Here is a 16,589-nt window from a genome sequence, read left to right on the forward strand (position 1 = left end):
GCCTAGGCTACATGGTAGGTAGGCTATTACGTCTAGACTAATTAAAGTGCGGCTGTAGCCTACAATGTCGGCCTTAATTGTTCATTTTTTTAATCTCAACAAAACATCCTTATTAATCAAGAACTTTAACTCTTTTAGAGGTACAAAATGATTACATTTTAATTATGTGTATTTGAGCTGCTCGAAAGAAGATATTTGCGCAAATCTGTTCACTACCCTGTGGTCTGCAGCCACCTCAGAACATTCAGAAAGACAAGCGCAAGCCCCAGCTTTTAAAAAGCCCACTGTTTCAACAAGAAGAGAAATTCTTTTCACGTCGCCTACATTGTGTATGCTGAAGGGATTGTTGATACTGAGAGGTGGAAACTTGCCCCAGACGGAGTGGCGAGTCTCAGTCTGTACGGTGACCTCGGCTCGACTGTCGGGCGAGAGCATTCCTCAGAACAGGTAAACACTAGCCGCTAATCCCCACCAGGACCACGCGTCTCTGCTCGGCCGCCCGCTAAAGGAGGCTTCAGCCAACGTTGACATCCGCAAACACCAGCAGACTGCCGCCTCGGAAAACATCCAGATGCTCGGTTTTTCCATATGGTGGCATGTAAAATGCTCAGTGCAAACTTCCATACAATGAAGTTTCATAGCTTAATATTTGATAATGATAGACTGCTATGGTGACTCCATTCCATGTATCATATTGTAGCTAGTTCTCCAGGTAAGTATAAATAAGCTCTGGCGATTTTCTATCTGTATTTGTGTTATACAGTCCACATTATCAGTCTGTAATGTAAAATGGCCTGTAGATGTGGTTGATACCAGATTCATTCATTCATTCATTCATTCATGATTAATTCATACTCTATCAAACATGTATAAAAAAAAACAATGGGTTCTGTGAAACATGTTTATTTTTTTCCAGCATTATAAGACAAAAACCCAAATGGGATCAGAGTTGTCAAACATCAGTTTTGATTTTGGTCAGAGTGACATACATTAAACATGAAATATTCAGAACAAAAGGTACTTTTTCACACTGTTGCAGTATTGACAGTTTGTTTTGTATGTCGACAGATGAGCATCACAAGTCAAAAAAACAAAACAGGTCTATGTGAGGTTACACAATTTGAATAAGTAGTTTGTCTGAAATTCTTCAGGACAGTCAATTCTATACTAATAACTTCAGACTTTCTTGTATTTGTCAAACACTGAGAAGTGCATGTCTTACAACACTGTCAGGCCAGTATACAAAAGGTGGAATTTTGTTTTTTTGTTTTTCAGGGGTAAGTCTTTCATTGTGTGTGAACCACGATGTCTCAAAGCTGTCTCAAAGCTGTGTGCCTCTCTGGCTCAGGCTAAGAAACAAAGGAAATCCAGGAAGCTGGCCTTGCCTGCTCAATAACAGAAGGGTTAGGTTTATTCACCAGCAGCAAACAGCAGCGATGCAACACAATGCATTGACAAGAACCAGAAGGGACAGAGAGAGAGAGAGAGAGAAAGGTAAAGAAAAGAGGACAGCATAAAGAAATGAGGTTTAGATGTAGAGGATATTGAAAGGCACAATAAAATCATTAAGCATGTTTTAAAAGTAGTAAATCCATTAGTTAACACAAGTCCCGTCCAAACTCAAGCCAGGAACCTGCAAACAAAACAGACTTGCTTGTTGTTAGTGAGAAAGGGTTCCATCTTGTCCCGTTTCCTGGAACAAAAATCAGAGAACGTTAAAGACGGCCATCATCCATGCTTTGACACCTGGATAAGCAAAAAAAAAAAAAATATCAAATACAGATGACACAGAAACTTTAAAAGGAGGACCACTGTGTCCAAAAAAATCTGGTTCAAGTGTCAAAAAGCAGATCAACATCCTCAACATTATGTGCATCAGGGACCTCTGAACCAGATTTTCTTGAACCTTGTAAAAATAACCATTGCACCCAAAATTGAAAAAAAAAAAAAAAAAAAAAAATTGCCCATTCTTCTACACATAGTACACCCCTACATTTGGTCTCTAATAGGGAAGGTCATGTAAGGTCCTCCCAAAGTATACTTTAAATACCTTTACAAAAAGATACTCTAAAGTCCAATATGGACCTGGGTTTAAAACATAAGACAAGATCTCATGAACTGATAGGCTACTCGTGACCGATCAGCGCAGCTGCTACTTCTTCAAATCCACAGGATTTGCAATTAAGTGCTTCAAGCACATGCAAAAACATACAGAGCATTCATCAGTGCTTCATCTAAATGTGAAAACGTCACTTAACCTTCATGTATAAAAAATGCAGTAACTTATAAAGCATTGTAAGAAAACTAGAAAAAAAAAACAAAACAAAAAAAACAATAAATAACATAAATGACAAACATGGAAAATAAAAATTGTTTTTAGGGATATTGTCAGGTCCAGGATTTTGCGGTATTAACCACGAACATTCCAAACCTCAATATTTCTTCAACTGTTTAACAGCAACATTACCTCCACTGACTTGATTCAGTGAATAAGACTCAAAAAGATACTTCTTTTTAAAAAACAACAACAACCGTAAACGTTACTGTAGATGTACCTACAGATGTAGAACTTTTTTGCTAATTACACCTCGACTACTTTTTTGTACTCTTGTACTCAGTAGAGCCAACAGCAATGTACAAGTTCACCACACACAGCAGAATACAGTTCATGGTTAAAAGCTTAAGAGAACTTGTCATTCAAGTTTTGGCAATATTTCTGTAAAAAAATGTGCAAGAAGAGCTTCAAATGCTTGATACAAGCTACTAAGCAAAATAATACCTTATACAACATAATGCACCCTCATATTCTCTTTCTACAATCAATTAGTTTTCAAAATAAATGCATATTGAAGAGCAATTCATAGGTATACGCATACAACCACAGACATGCGCGCACACACACACACAAACAACATTCACAAACAAACACACACACACACACACCACTCACACATCAAGCCAAGAAAAGGGCGATAGACACTTCGGAGAACATCAAAATAAAATGCAATAAAACTGGACCAACTCAGTAGGGCATCACCATAGGCACCATCGTCACCGTCATGGTCAACCAACAATGACATCACACAGAGAATAGTAAAATAGTGGTTCAATGGCTTCACGTACCCATAATCATATGGTATATACATGACCATGTTTTATTTTTTTTACATTAAAAATGCTTTCAATGAAGCTTGAACTCATGAAGAAACCAAGGCCTCAATGTCCTAGATACAAACAAAACACATCTAAAATGTCGAAGCTACTGACATTAATCTTTATGTATACGTGGAGAATGGGTGGTTGGATGTGTTTGCAGCACATAAATTGAAGTCTTTAGGTCCTACTATGTACACTGCGCAAAAAACTCTGGAACCACCGTGGTAAACATAATACTAGTAAAAATGTATCAAAACAAAAAAAGGGTTACCTTACTCGTGTACTGTTCAATAGTACATGATCACCGACACGCAGATAATGGTTGCTCCCACTGTTTAGAAAACGACATGCTCCTCACAGTCAAACAGAGATTGTGTGTCTGGGGGGGGCTAAGTTCTACAAAATGTTGTGTCCTCCTTATAATATAAACATATTTATGATGGCCAACATAGTCAGACTAACTGAAGGCTGGGATGCGTAAACTGGGGAAGGGGTGTTTCTCTTTTGATCATTTACTATAGTACTTTACAGGTTATTACAATTTTAACATCTCCTTCTATGTGAATGAATCTCAATGTGTTGTTTTGATGCCAGGGATTTGTTTATAATCAACAGAAATTTGTGTAAAGTGGAGGGACACAACTGCAACTAGCAGAGAAAAACTACCATACATATCATGTTGTGAATATCAATGCATGTATGCAAAGAATAATGAGGTGAACAAGGGAAACTGCGAATGCAAAGAGATAGAGCAGCTCTGTAGAGCTGCACACATGAAGGGGTTGTATGTACTTTGTATACAAATGTAAATACTCCGAAACTCTAGAACGCCATGAGGAGGAAAGTCCGACATTATAAATTGACCGAACACACAGTAGAATGTGCATCACTGATTTGCCGAAATAAACATCATAATCTCAAATCCAATCCAGTGATATATTAGATCACTTTTATAACACCTCTGCAGTATTGCCCCCAATGCAGACAGCCAGTGCACATGCTATCCTCCACACAGAAGCAACAGAACACAAACTCAACACAGCAAAGCAAAGCCCAGCCTAACCCACGACCACTGCCATCAGAAAACTACAGCTAGCCATCAACCGCACACTCCCACACCCGAAACCGCTAACCAAAATCTAAGACGTCAAAATGATAAACAAGCTTAAAGGGGCTGTTCAGACAAAGACATTGACCACATGAAAAACTCAAACTGGTATAAAGAGCCTTAATCACTTTGGAGATCTCATCTCTCAAATTAGTGTTTTTACACTTTCTTACGGTATGACGTCCTCTGTACGTTCTCAGTGTGACATTCCCTTCAGCCTGTGCATAAAACAATAACTAAGGACTAAAACAAGTAAAAACAAAACCAAAGTGTGTCATTAAAATGTTTTGATGTGCCAGTGTTTGTGTCACTACACTAATCTAGTATCTTGTTATGAGAAGGCCATTCATGAAAAGGCAAATGATCTCAGCTGCTCAGTCAACGATATAAATTGCCCCCAAAATAGGCCAAAGTAACTGTTACACAGCAATCAATTGTGAAATCATCAGCGATAGATGACAATGCCAGTATTATGCCAAAGCCAGCCTGTGGACTAAAACTCAAGATCATATGCTAGTGTTCCCATACTGAAATATCAAGCAGTTCTTACTCAGAGAGAGAGGGTTGTTAAATATAGTGGTCACTGAAAAGACTGCTTCTCGAATCATGTTCTCCAGTAGGTAGTGCTGTTAGTCCAGTGAAAAAAAGCTATAATGGGGCCTCACACAGACATCCTCTGGGGTGGACTATGGACAAGAGATTTGTGGTCAGACACCACCCCCTACAGGTGATAAATAGCACTACCGTAGAGGACAAACAACTCAAGGCTGTGGTTCAAAGTACTAAAGGCATCAAGAATGTAATAGCGGGAAAGACTTCTATTTCATGGGACATTTGAGAGTTACAACAACTGCAATCTACAGGTTTTTACTAAGAATGACTATGACAGGAGCGGGGCGCAACCATTACCAGGTGTCGACTGTTTGGTGCTGTTGGTGTTGTTGGTATGTGTTTGTTGGTGGTGTAGCTGTGACTAAACTCTGAATCCTCAAGTCTCTTTCTTGCCAATGGCATCGAAAACAACTGGTGCCAACGTAACAAAAACCAGGCTAGAAACACAACTCCAGTCTCATCCGCATGAGGGCATTCACTGTAATGAACACATTGGAGACGTAACCCAGTTTGTTCTTTCGGCTCTTGTTTTCTCAAGTGGTCTGGACGCGGTCAGTCAGAATCGGCGCTCCATTGTCGCTGGGTGACAGCAAGTTCTCCCATATCAGAGAGGTGCGTTTGTCTGAGGTGGGGTGTCATTTCTCCCCCTCCTTTACAGCAGATGCTAGCGTTAGTTTGCGCCCTCCGGAGCGCTTTCCTCTTCCCTCGACCCGACACCATCCATCCATCCATCCAAATCCCCCCCACGTCTCCACTCTTCTCCTCTCGTCTCGTCTCTGGGTGAGCCGCTGCTCTCGTCTCAGCCGTCGATGATGGACACGTCAATGTGAGACAGATCGATCATGTGCCTGTGGTGATTTTCGAGGAGTTCGGAGTGAGACATGGGCTTTCTGTGTCACACAACACAGAGAAAGGAGGCTGACTATCTATTGTTAACGCTTGCCCCCATGTGTCCAAATGACAATTAACAGGGAAACAATCATAATAAAAAAAACCTTAAAACTAGATTGGAAGCAGAATTTTTGTTGCGGTCAAGTCAATCAAATGTGGCAAATAATGGGCCAATTGACAGAACCTTAAGCTTATCTGCGATGGTGACTGAAATTTTCAACATCATAGAGGTCTGATGACTGACATCCACAAGACCAAACCCCCCCCCCAGAATTTCCCAAATTTTTCTGTTTGGTTATGTATTTTTATGTTAACAATGAGGGACGTAATAGTATGTTATTTGCAACTGTCATGCGACTAAAAGGGTTAATTAATATCATTTGAATCTTATAGGAATTCATGGTTTCAATTTCGCAAAACTGAGTCATCATTATTTTGGATACTTAATTTTGGATGTAATATCCAGTTGATTCCCATTTCTTAATCTATGTTAAGTGCCAAATAGACTTAGGCCCAATCTCTTCTCTCCTTTAGACCCATAACCCTTTCCCCTCATCTAGTTCCTTGGAACAGTGACAAGAGTGTTTTTGCCGGACATCCTCAGCTTGTAGTGAATTCTCTTGCTTACAGGGGATAGATGGCAATGTCACTAATCACTCATGGGACACTAATGACCTGATATCAGATTAATAAGCAGAGGTGCAGAAAATCTGCTGTTTTTAATTATTGGAAATAATTCACTAGTCACATTGTTTAGCTGAAAAAAATAAGTTTTACTGAAATTACGAATAGCGATTTTTCAGAAATGCGTGTTATAATAATCTATTTTCATATTCCTTTGCATCTACATTGAACTAAGATATTCTAAGAACAGTCCTATCCAGGGACATGTCTACCCTGCACAAAACAGAGGGTTAGAATGAAGAGGTAAGGCCAAAGAGAGAAATGGGACTGGGCCTTAGGATATACAGTGCCTCCTGACAGTGAGTGAAGGAGGAGACCTACAATATATCTGTTTAACACCACCAGCTAGGGGGGGGCTCTTTGTGTGGATGCACACTGGTGTCGGTGTGGTCAGCTCACCTGTGGAAACTGTGCTGGAAACTCTGGGCATGCTGTGGGTTGATGAACTTGGCAACGGCCTTTCTCTGCTGGGGCACCATCTCGAACATCTGTGAAATGCACAGACACAGCAATTTTACAGGGTTACGCACAACAACAAAATGTATGCAGGTACCACATTACATGAAATTCCACTCATTCTAGATATAAATTGTGATGTTAAAACATTAAGCGCAGTTTCCCAAATCTCTTGTAGCCACGCATGACAAGGGACCACAACATGATAACACTTAAATATTACATTACATTTAGCAGACACTTCTTGACCAAAGTGACTTACATATGTCAGCTATATTACAAGGGATCACATTGTCCCCAGAGCAACTTGGGGTTAAGTGCCTTGCTCAAGGGCACAACGGTGGAAGCCGGGAACTTTCAGGCTACTGGACGCTAGCCCAGTTCCTTAACCATTATACTACCACCGCCCGGTGGTAGTGTAAATAGTGGCTGAACATACCTGGATGGGCCCAATGGACTGCAGCAGGTTCCGGAGCTGCTTCTCTGTGGTGGAGGTGGACAGGCCCTCGATGGAGACCGTGGTGCGCTCCTCCTGAACACGCCCGCTCTGCCTGGTGGCCATCATACGACCCCCGCGAGCCCCGCGACCTCTGCCTCTCCCTGGCATCACCACCTGGGAGGGAAGGAGGGAGGGAGGGAGAGGGAGAGAGAGAGAGAGGGAGAGAGAGAGAGAGGGAGGGAGAGAGAGAGGGAGGGAGAGAGAGAGGGAGGGAGAGGGAGGGAGGGAGGGAGAGGGAGAAAAAGAGAGATATGGAAAGAGAAGTGTGAAAGAAGGAAATACATGTATTGTGTAATACCGGTAGGTATATACAATCTGTATCTTCCCGTCTTCTTCCCTCTGAAATAGAGGTGGGCGAAATCATTCAAGCAGATTTTCGCATGAGACACTGCAAGACAGGCAAGCTCTTTTCCCCTCATCTCCTGTCATTATCGTCACTACTGCGGTGTCGCATCCCATCATCCATCGGGCCCACGAGTGCGATGAGCTCTGAAGTGTGCCGCATATCCAACAGAACAGAACGGCTCAGCGTGTGCGCACGGTGTAGAGTGGATGGCTGTGGTGTGGTGTGCTGTTCCTGAGCAGAGAGGAACGCGGCCCAGACAGGCACTGGAGCCAGACGGAACATCAGCCAGCGACCCGCTCCTCTGATGCTGTCAGACAGCTGGGGGAAGTGAACGCCTACGTGTATGCACTGTACGCCTGTGTGTGGTGTGTGCGCATATGCGTATGTGAGTGTGTGAGTGTGTGTGTGTGTGTGTGTGTGTACGTCTGGAAGTGTGTGTGAGCGAGCAGGGATCTATACCCCAGAGAGGCAGACAGCCATGTTGAAGGTGGATGTATGTGACACTTGTTCCACACCTCCTTGGAGACGTTGCCGTGGTGACAGGCACATCGAAGAGGCTGGGGGGTGGAAGAGGGGGGTGCGTGTTGTCCCCACAATAGCGACCCCCACCCCTCCCCGAAGAACCACAGCAGCTGCCATACTGTCCAACATTATTAGTCAGGCTGCTCTCTGTGTGTGTGTGTGTGTGTGTGTGTGTTCTCCACAGAGGTTGGACCCTGGAGACATACAGTCTAGCGGAGCAGAGGTTAGCTCCTCATGTCTGACTGAAGGTAGCAGAGAACACTGCCGCTTCTTTCTATCAGGAAATTGCATGCTGTGACACACTAAGATGCTTTCTAGTGGCATTAACTGCTCAACTAAGCTCAATAATAACAGACACACACTTAAAAGCATGTTAATTGTGGACATAATGATCCAAGTGCCCCCTATTATTATTATTATTATTATTATGTACTTGTAAGTAGGCAAGGCCTTTAGAGGAAAACCAATAATATGAATGCATACCCAGACTTTACCCACATATGCTTTTACAAAACAAGAATGTAGTCCCACTGTCTAATTTATGGTGCTTTAAGAAATGCCCAGTGTCTTACCCTGCTGGGTTGAGAAATGCCCAGTGTTACCCCGTTGGGTTGAGAAATGCCCAGTGTCTTACCCTGTTGGGTTGAGAAATGCCCGGTGTCTTACCCTGTTGGGTTGTGGGAGGCCCCTGCCTCCCTGTCCCGGGGGATGCTGCTGCTGCTGTCCGCCTGTTCCCATGGTGACCTTTCGGATGGGGAGCTGGCGTGGCTGTGGGGGGAGTCGCCCGATGGGCTGTGGCTGCTCCACTGGGACAGCTGCGTCAGGAGTGTCGGCGCCCTTAAGGGAACACAGCATCATATTGTTAACACACACACACACACACACACACACACACACACACAGATAGATAGATAGATAGATAGATAGAGATAGATAGATAGATAGATAGATACTTTATTGATCCCCAGGGGAAATTCAAGGTCTCAGTAGCATACAGACAACACACACACATTCACTAACAGCAGAAAAAGTCATTAAAAGTATATAATATAAAAACACAACTAAGCAATAAGGACAGTAGAAGATAAAGAATATACTAAATATACTAAAATACAAATTATACTAACACTTAATCTAAATTCTAATTTCTACTTAATCTCAATTCTAAAAACAGTATCCACATAGTGGTGATTAATCAATCAAGAGGCGCTTGCAATGACTGAGGCAGGGACTGAGCCTGTGATTCTCTGTGCATAGTAAGGTAAGGTAAGGTGCTCTGTGTGAGTGAGTGTCACGGTGATGGTGCAATGGTGATAGTGGTCATGGTGATAGTGCAAATGAGTAAGGGGGGCAGCCGTGGCCTACTGGTTAGCGCTTCGGACTTGTGCCAGTTCGAACACCGACCGGTAGGAACGCCTGAAGTGCCCTTGAGCAAGGCACCTAACCCCTCACTGCTCCCCGAGCGCCGCTGTAGCAGGCAGCTCACTGCGTCGGGATTAGTGTGTGCTTCACCTCACTGTGTGTTCACTGTCTGCTGAGTGTGTTTCACTAATTGGGATAAATGCAGAGACCAAAGACCAGAGAATGTGGATGAGGTGGCAAGACTTTAAACCTGATGGAGACGTTCAAAGCACTGGTCTGCCATCTCTTGACTTTCTTTCAGGTCAGGTTCGCTTTTACATTGGTCATTTCTGAATCCAATTTGATAGCTTCTTGCATGAATAAAATGCAACAAATAAAGTCGGGCTTTCAGAATGTGTAGGCTATTTGTTAAGGCCTCGACTAGAAGCCTTTCTTCATTTCCTTTTAGTGGAGGCTGCATACGTAATCTCTGCCTTAACTTCCTTATCTCATTCCCCCTCTGTCTTCCTTTCAAGGGTCACCACATAGGCCTAACGTCCCCCTTCAGCGCCAATCTCCGCCGTCTTCCCGTTCACAAAAGAAGAAAAGGGGAACGTCCACACTATCTATGCAATCCGTCTGACGATCAGCGGGTAGATGGTTTAATCCGGCTCTATAGAAATCACTTCCACTGATTATACACATCTTTCTCTGCCTCTTCCACACACACACACACGCACACACACAGAACCCTTCTCTTCTCTGGCCGCTTTCCTCTCCTTTTATTATTGGCGGTGAAAATTTAATTTGCCCTTATCTACGTTAAGCCAAGAGAGGAGGAGGAGGATGAGAAGGAATCTCTTTCTCTGCTGTTCTTCTACAGGTATTACAGCGCTAAGCCCCCACGTGCCAACACATGATAAATTAGCCCAATCTTATGGACTGACACCTATTCTCTGTCTCCCTCACTCACACTCACACCTGAGTGATGGGCTGAAGGGAAGCAGAGGAGAGGAGCAAAGGATAGAGAGACACTAAAAGAGGGAGAAAGGGAGAGATAGCATTGTCGAGCTGCCGAGGATGACAGCGTCTTGGGGGCAGCATCTGGAAAATCAGCTTTGCAGCGCAGGTTTCATCGCTGTCTCTCTCTTCCTATTTAATTCATCCCCCCCCCCCCCCTGTCTCTCCCTCTCCTGTCTCCCTCTGTCTCTGTCAGAGCGCCCGTGCTTTAGACATCTCCGTGCAGGTTTCCATTAGCGAGGCTGACATCCCGTCCAGTTATCTTTATCTATGGCCGCCGCAGTCCCACACATCTCCGCCTCTCAATCAGAGTATTTGTGGCGTGTGTGTGTGTGTGTGTGTGTGTGTGTGTGTGTGTGTGTGTGTGTGTGTGTGTGTGCACGCGCTTGAAAATGTGTGTGTGTGTGTGTGTGTGTGTGCACGCAGTGTGAGTATGGGACTTTCTACAGATCACCATCGGGCCAACCTCAACACAAAAAACTTCGGCGGAAAGCCTGGAGAGCCAGTCTATTTCTCTAAGGGAGCAATCACAACAGCTCCAAGGCAGTAGCATTTTAAAGATACTTTCCCCAAGCTTCAGCGCATTAAGCTGGATTCCAGCTGCTTTCCCCAAACTTTGGGGGAGATCTTTCAGCGCGAGAGATTGAGGTAACTTTCCAGCTGACGCCAACCTTTAAGAGCAGAACGTGCACATCTTCCAAACGACGGGAGGGAAATGTCACTCCGCTCTCTTTTTATTGACTGGAGAAGTTGGTGCCATTTATGCGCCGAAAGCAAGAGAGACGTTGTGGCGGCAACAGAAGAAATTTTATAGATCAATTCCATTCGAACGACACGTTATTTCCACCTTAATGTCACTCACGGCAGACTTAAAATCTTAAAACTTTGAAAAGAGAGAGAGGAAAAGGGAGTTAAAGGGGGCTCTTTGACTTTTAAAAATAATTGGAAAATTTCTCCTTTTGTCTTTGCGATACCGGCTTTTGTGTCTTTATGTCTGTGAGGATGTGATGACATTTGTGTCATGAAAATAGCTGGGGGAAGAGACAAAAATATCATGCAGGATCTTGAGAGGTGTGAACTTTACGGAAGTGGAGCGATCAATGAACAAGTCACACTTAAATCCCAATCTGGCGCCAATGAGCGAGAGAGAGAGAGAGAGAGAGAGAGTAAAACGGTAGACGAGAAAAAGGTCTCACTCACCCCTGCGCAGAGCTTGACCACCCGAACTTTCTGAGGGAGCTGAGGAGAGCCCGTACTATTTTGCCTCTGCATGACTGTCCGCTTCCCTCCAGGCCTGGGCCCCGGAGCCTGGGGCTGGCCTGGAAACGTCCCCTCCATCGGGGCACCCTGCCTGGGCATGTTCCCCATGGGGCCCTGGGTGTTCTGTTGATTCATCCCCCTCCTCTGCTGCTGCTGCTGCTGTTGTTGTTGCTGCTGCAGCTGCTGCTGCTGCTGCTGATGCCACTGGCTCTGCTGGCCGGGATTTGGCCCACTGTTCTGCTGGGCGGCGCCAGGCTGGGGCTGCGGCTTAGCCATCTGCAGGCGGGTCTTGACGTTGGGCCGGGGCACGGTGGGGATGGAGGGCTGGGTCTGCAGGGCTCCGTTGGCAGGGAGAGCGGGGATCGGCTGCGGAGCCTGTGGCGTGAGGGCTGGTTGGGAGGGTGGGGGTTTCTGCTGCTGCTGCTGCTGGGGGGGTTGGTTGGGCGTCTGGTTCTGGGGGTTCTGGGCGCTGATGCGCTGCAGCAGCTCGCGCTTGCGCATGCCGGCCTGCATCTGGCGTCGCTCCTCCTTCTGCTTGAGGATCTTCTCGCGCAGACGCTTCTGCTCCTCCAGCTTCAGCCGGTACTGACGCGTCTCCTCGTCCTCGTCAGGGTCCACCTACAACCACAACAATAACAATTAACTACATTATTTATATTCAGCCTTTCACAAACCCAGGGTCACTTTACATAGCACAAAAAAAAAGCACAAAAAAAATGCAAAATAGTAGAGGAGGCTGACAAAAGATCATGAGAGAGAAATGTCATAGCTATATGGGTGCAAACACACACAGGACGGCTGACACCAGGGTTCCACATTAATGGTTGCCCGGTTGCCCTTGACTACCAAGTTGCTACAAGTGGTAACCACATTTTGGTTGGCTTGCAACCCTTCTTAACCACTTTTAAAAGTTAACGTTGAGCCTTGGCTGACACAGCCGATATACACAGCAGGTATATAAACAAGTCAACCAAATTCACATCATGACACCTTTACGCACCAAGTAATGATAATGCCTTCCATGCATCGGTCAAATTGCCTTCGCTAAATTATAATTAACAATGGACAAGAATCAACTCCTACTGCAGCCGTTTTGTAGCTGAGCTGCTTTTTGAAAATCTTAAAATCTCTCAATATTCAATACACTGAACAAGTAAAGCTGTGGCCTAAAACCCACAATTACAATTCTCCTTCGAATGGTCTTGACATGGACATAAGACAGCATTACAGGACGGTCAAGCCATAGGATCCAAGTGGATAAAAGACAATGCAGCAGTCTGGAGTATTGATTGGCTCTCAGTAGCCTGTCAGACCTGGACCTCATTGGTGACCTAATAATGGAGTCTTAATTAACCGAATCTGCCTACTCCGCTCTACTCCACACACACATTACCCAGGGGAGACGGCAGTCGGAGAGAGGATGCTGCTCTTTTACAGAGGTGTGAAGAGGTACACAGTGAGATGCTTACACAAAGCCTGGCTGGACAGAAACCTTTTTGCAATTAAAATACAAAACATTTCCTAAATTAGTCCTTTCATATTATACATTACTTACATTTACCCTACTTTATTATTTAGACATAAATGATTTGCAGGGTAGTGATAAGTTGAGTTCAATGTGGTTGGTTACTTGAAAACGATGAGATGTGACAAACTACTACTATTTTGTAGCTACATAGTAACTTGAATGAAATAAAGCAGCATTACATTACAATAATCCATGTAATGGGCTGCTTTAAGTCCCAAGAAGACTTTTGCTTCACTGCAACATAACTACCCGTATCTGTCCAGAGCCTGACTGACCTGAGGGGGTGGTGCTGGGGGCGTCTCTGCTGGGGTCTTGCTCACCACTGTCCTCTCTGGCGCCGGCTGCCCTCTGCCCATGCCCTGGCCTCGGCCGGGCCCTAGCCCTCTGCCGCCCGGACCCCCGCGGGCATTCTGGCCGTTGGGGCCCTGGTGCCCGCCCAGGCCCTGCATCCCTCTGCCCGTGGGCCGCTGCTGCTGGTGCCCTCCTCTGTTGGGCGACTGCGAGTTGTTGTTGTTGTTACCGAAGTTGCCCTGGGCAATGGGCAGCTCACGCAGGTTGCTGTTGCGCTGAGAGAGAGCCTGCATCTGCTGCATGGGTGACGGGGAGCCCTGGAACACACAACATTTAATGCACAATTTACTGAAGGAACAACTGGACAGCATCCTTTGCATGACTTCTGTGCAAAAGGTTTCACAAAAAAAAAAAAGAATAAGTTCTCTCCAGTATATTAGCCATTTATAGTATCATAGGTATAAAACACATTTGTTTAGCCGCTTTATTACATTTAAAAATACAAATGTGCGTCTACATGCGTAGGGACATGATGTGTGTGTAGCGTGCATGTGTGGCTCACCATGCGTGGTCTGGAATGGGCGTTGCCCTGCTGTGGGTTCTGCGGGCGGAGCTGCATCTGCCGCGGGCCGCCGTGCATGTGCTGCATCTGCTGCTGCTGCTGGCGGAAGCCCTGCTGGCCCAAGTGCATGAGGGGCAGGGGGTCCCCGGGGTGCTGCTGGTGCTGGTGCTGGTGCTGCTGGGGGGGGCCCTGGTGCTGATGGGGGGGCCCCTGGTCCTGCCGGTGGTGCTGCTGCTGATGCAGGGGCTGATGGGAGAGCGGAGAGTCCAGGAGCTGGGGCTGACCCATCAAACCCTGAACACAAAACAAAGAGGGGCGAGAGTTGGAAAAAAACATTGTTACGGCTGCAGCGTCATGACTTGGGGAACTTCCGAAACATCCCATCAGAGCTGGAGAAGCATGGGAAGATATGTGCATTAAGACTCCATTATTAGGTCACCAATGAGGTCCAGGTCTGACAGGCTACTGAGAGCCAATCAATACTCCAGACTGCTGCATTGTCTTTTATCCACTTGGATCCTATGGCTTGACCGTCCTGTAATGCTGTCTTATGACTACAGAGGCTGGCGGTCAGTTGAAGCTGCAGGCCCATAACGGACAGTTTTGGAACTTACTCATCAAACATGGGGAAATGTGCTACGTCTCACTGCATTGCTCTACTTATGCGAGTCAGCCTTTTCTTTACATTAACATTATTAAGTCCAAACCAACAGAATAAGGTAAGGACCATACATTTATCGAATTGTATTGTGCTGTAAGGATCCGTGCATTAAGGAACATATTTTTACATTTTTAGCAATAGATGTTTTTTTTTTTTTGTGCAGTAGATCATTTCAAATGTAGCTCACATTAGCTCACAGGGCACACCTGATCTACACACACACACACACAGCATCTGGACTCATTCCCATTACAGTTTACAAGCATGCTGCCCAATCAGTTAAAAAGGTCATTGAAGAAAGCTAACATTATTGCCCGTCTTTGAGACAGTAAGGTGCATTTACATGCAGCTCACCACTAGAGGGCAGACTTGCCTGCTCCACAAAGCCTCACCAAATGAGCTGCCAAAATCCACCAAAACCCGCCTGCCCATTTCACCAATCAACCACCAAGCAACCTCTCATGACATGGTGGCTCTGGAGTCCAACGTGCCTACGCACACAACCCTTCTAAGAAACACTAAGGATGAGGAAAGACCCTGCTAGTAGTAAGAGTATCCCCGTTTGACCTACATCCTCACTGCCCTCATTTCAGCCAGAACACCTATTATGCAGAGGCAACACACACTGCTGCGGCACAGAACCGAACAATGATGCATTCAGTTTAATGCCAGCGTTAAAACAATGCTAAATCCAGAACAGCCTGATCTATCTATATTTGATCCAGATGGTGGGGAAACAACACACATCCAGTTCCCCTTTCTGGACCCATGCCATTTCTGCCAACACAGCACAATGCTCAGCAAAAAGCACACAGATTGGAGGTTGACTGAGGGAGATCAAATTGGTGACCACTGTGAAAAAATACCCTAAACATGTCCTGATTCATTTCACACAGCTCTGCAGTGTGGGTAATCAACTGGGACAGCAGGCATGCATGTACTGTACACAAACATCCCAGCACCAACACATCCCAAAACACCCCCCCCCCCCCCCCCGCCCCCCTGTTAGTGTTCACACTTACTCTTGGCCGTACCTGTAGCGCAAACGGCATGTGCTGGGAGTTGAAGATGGGGCCCTGCTGCTGTGGTGGGAAGGCCTGCCGGTTGCCTAAGAAGGGTCTGGGCCCCGGAGGGCCGGGGGGGCCGCCGTGCTGCGGTGGGAGGCCTTGCCGGGGCGGTGGCTCTCTCTGGAACAGAGCACCGAGAGGTCCCTGGCCCTGCCCAGGCCCCAGAGGGCCAAACCCAGGGCCGCCGGGTCCCTGACCAGGCTGGGGGAAGGACAGGGGCCCCTGCCCTGGCATGGGGTGGGCGTTGTTGTTGTTGTTCATGAGTTGGGAAGGATTTGGCTGGTCAAACAAGTGCTGCCCGGGGAAGCGTGGCTCTGCGTGGAGGAACACACCCATTACACATCACCTCAGACTTTGCTTTGTGTAAAGTATTATCATTGAGCTGCTGTTGACGCTCTTCTACACACACACACACACACACACACACACACACACACACACACACACACACACACACACACACACACACACACACACACACACACACACACAGACAGACACACACACAGACAGACACACACACAGACACACACACAGACAGACACACACAGACACACACCTTTATGCCTTTATTTGATTTTAATA

General features: G+C 45.7%; 1 protein-coding gene across 3 annotated transcripts in view; it reads right to left on the reverse strand.

Moving 5' to 3' along the window:
• Positions 1-887: 887 nt before the first annotated feature.
• Positions 888-16,589, reverse strand: part of rbm33a (RNA binding motif protein 33a) — a 39,947-nt gene continuing 24,245 nt past the window's right edge. The window contains exons 12-19 of one of the 3 annotated variants that reach the window (XM_076290235.1): positions 15,972-16,318; positions 14,277-14,570; positions 13,699-14,031; positions 11,836-12,513; positions 8,941-9,111; positions 7,347-7,520; positions 6,851-6,939; positions 888-5,766 (exon numbers count right to left, since the gene is read on the reverse strand). In XM_076290235.1, the coding sequence (XP_076146350.1) occupies positions 5,676-5,766; positions 6,851-6,939; positions 7,347-7,520; positions 8,941-9,111; positions 11,836-12,513; positions 13,699-14,031; positions 14,277-14,570; positions 15,972-16,318 (2,177 nt within the window). In that variant the 3' untranslated portion in view covers positions 888-5,675. Of the gene's footprint in view, positions 5,767-6,850; positions 6,940-7,346; positions 7,521-8,940; positions 9,112-11,835; positions 12,514-13,698; positions 14,032-14,276; positions 14,571-15,959; positions 16,319-16,589 lie in introns of all 3 variants that reach the window. The other 2 variants (XM_076290236.1, XM_076290234.1) reach the window with 2 other exon arrangements.

Source organism: Alosa pseudoharengus, unplaced genomic scaffold (genome assembly GCF_046254945.1).
Source record: "Alosa pseudoharengus isolate Yale_2024_CS ecotype anadromous, Long Island Sound unplaced genomic scaffold, YU_APseudo_1.1 YU_APseudo_1.1_scf_18, whole genome shotgun sequence".
Lineage (NCBI taxonomy): Eukaryota > Metazoa > Chordata > Actinopteri > Clupeiformes > Clupeidae > Alosa > Alosa pseudoharengus.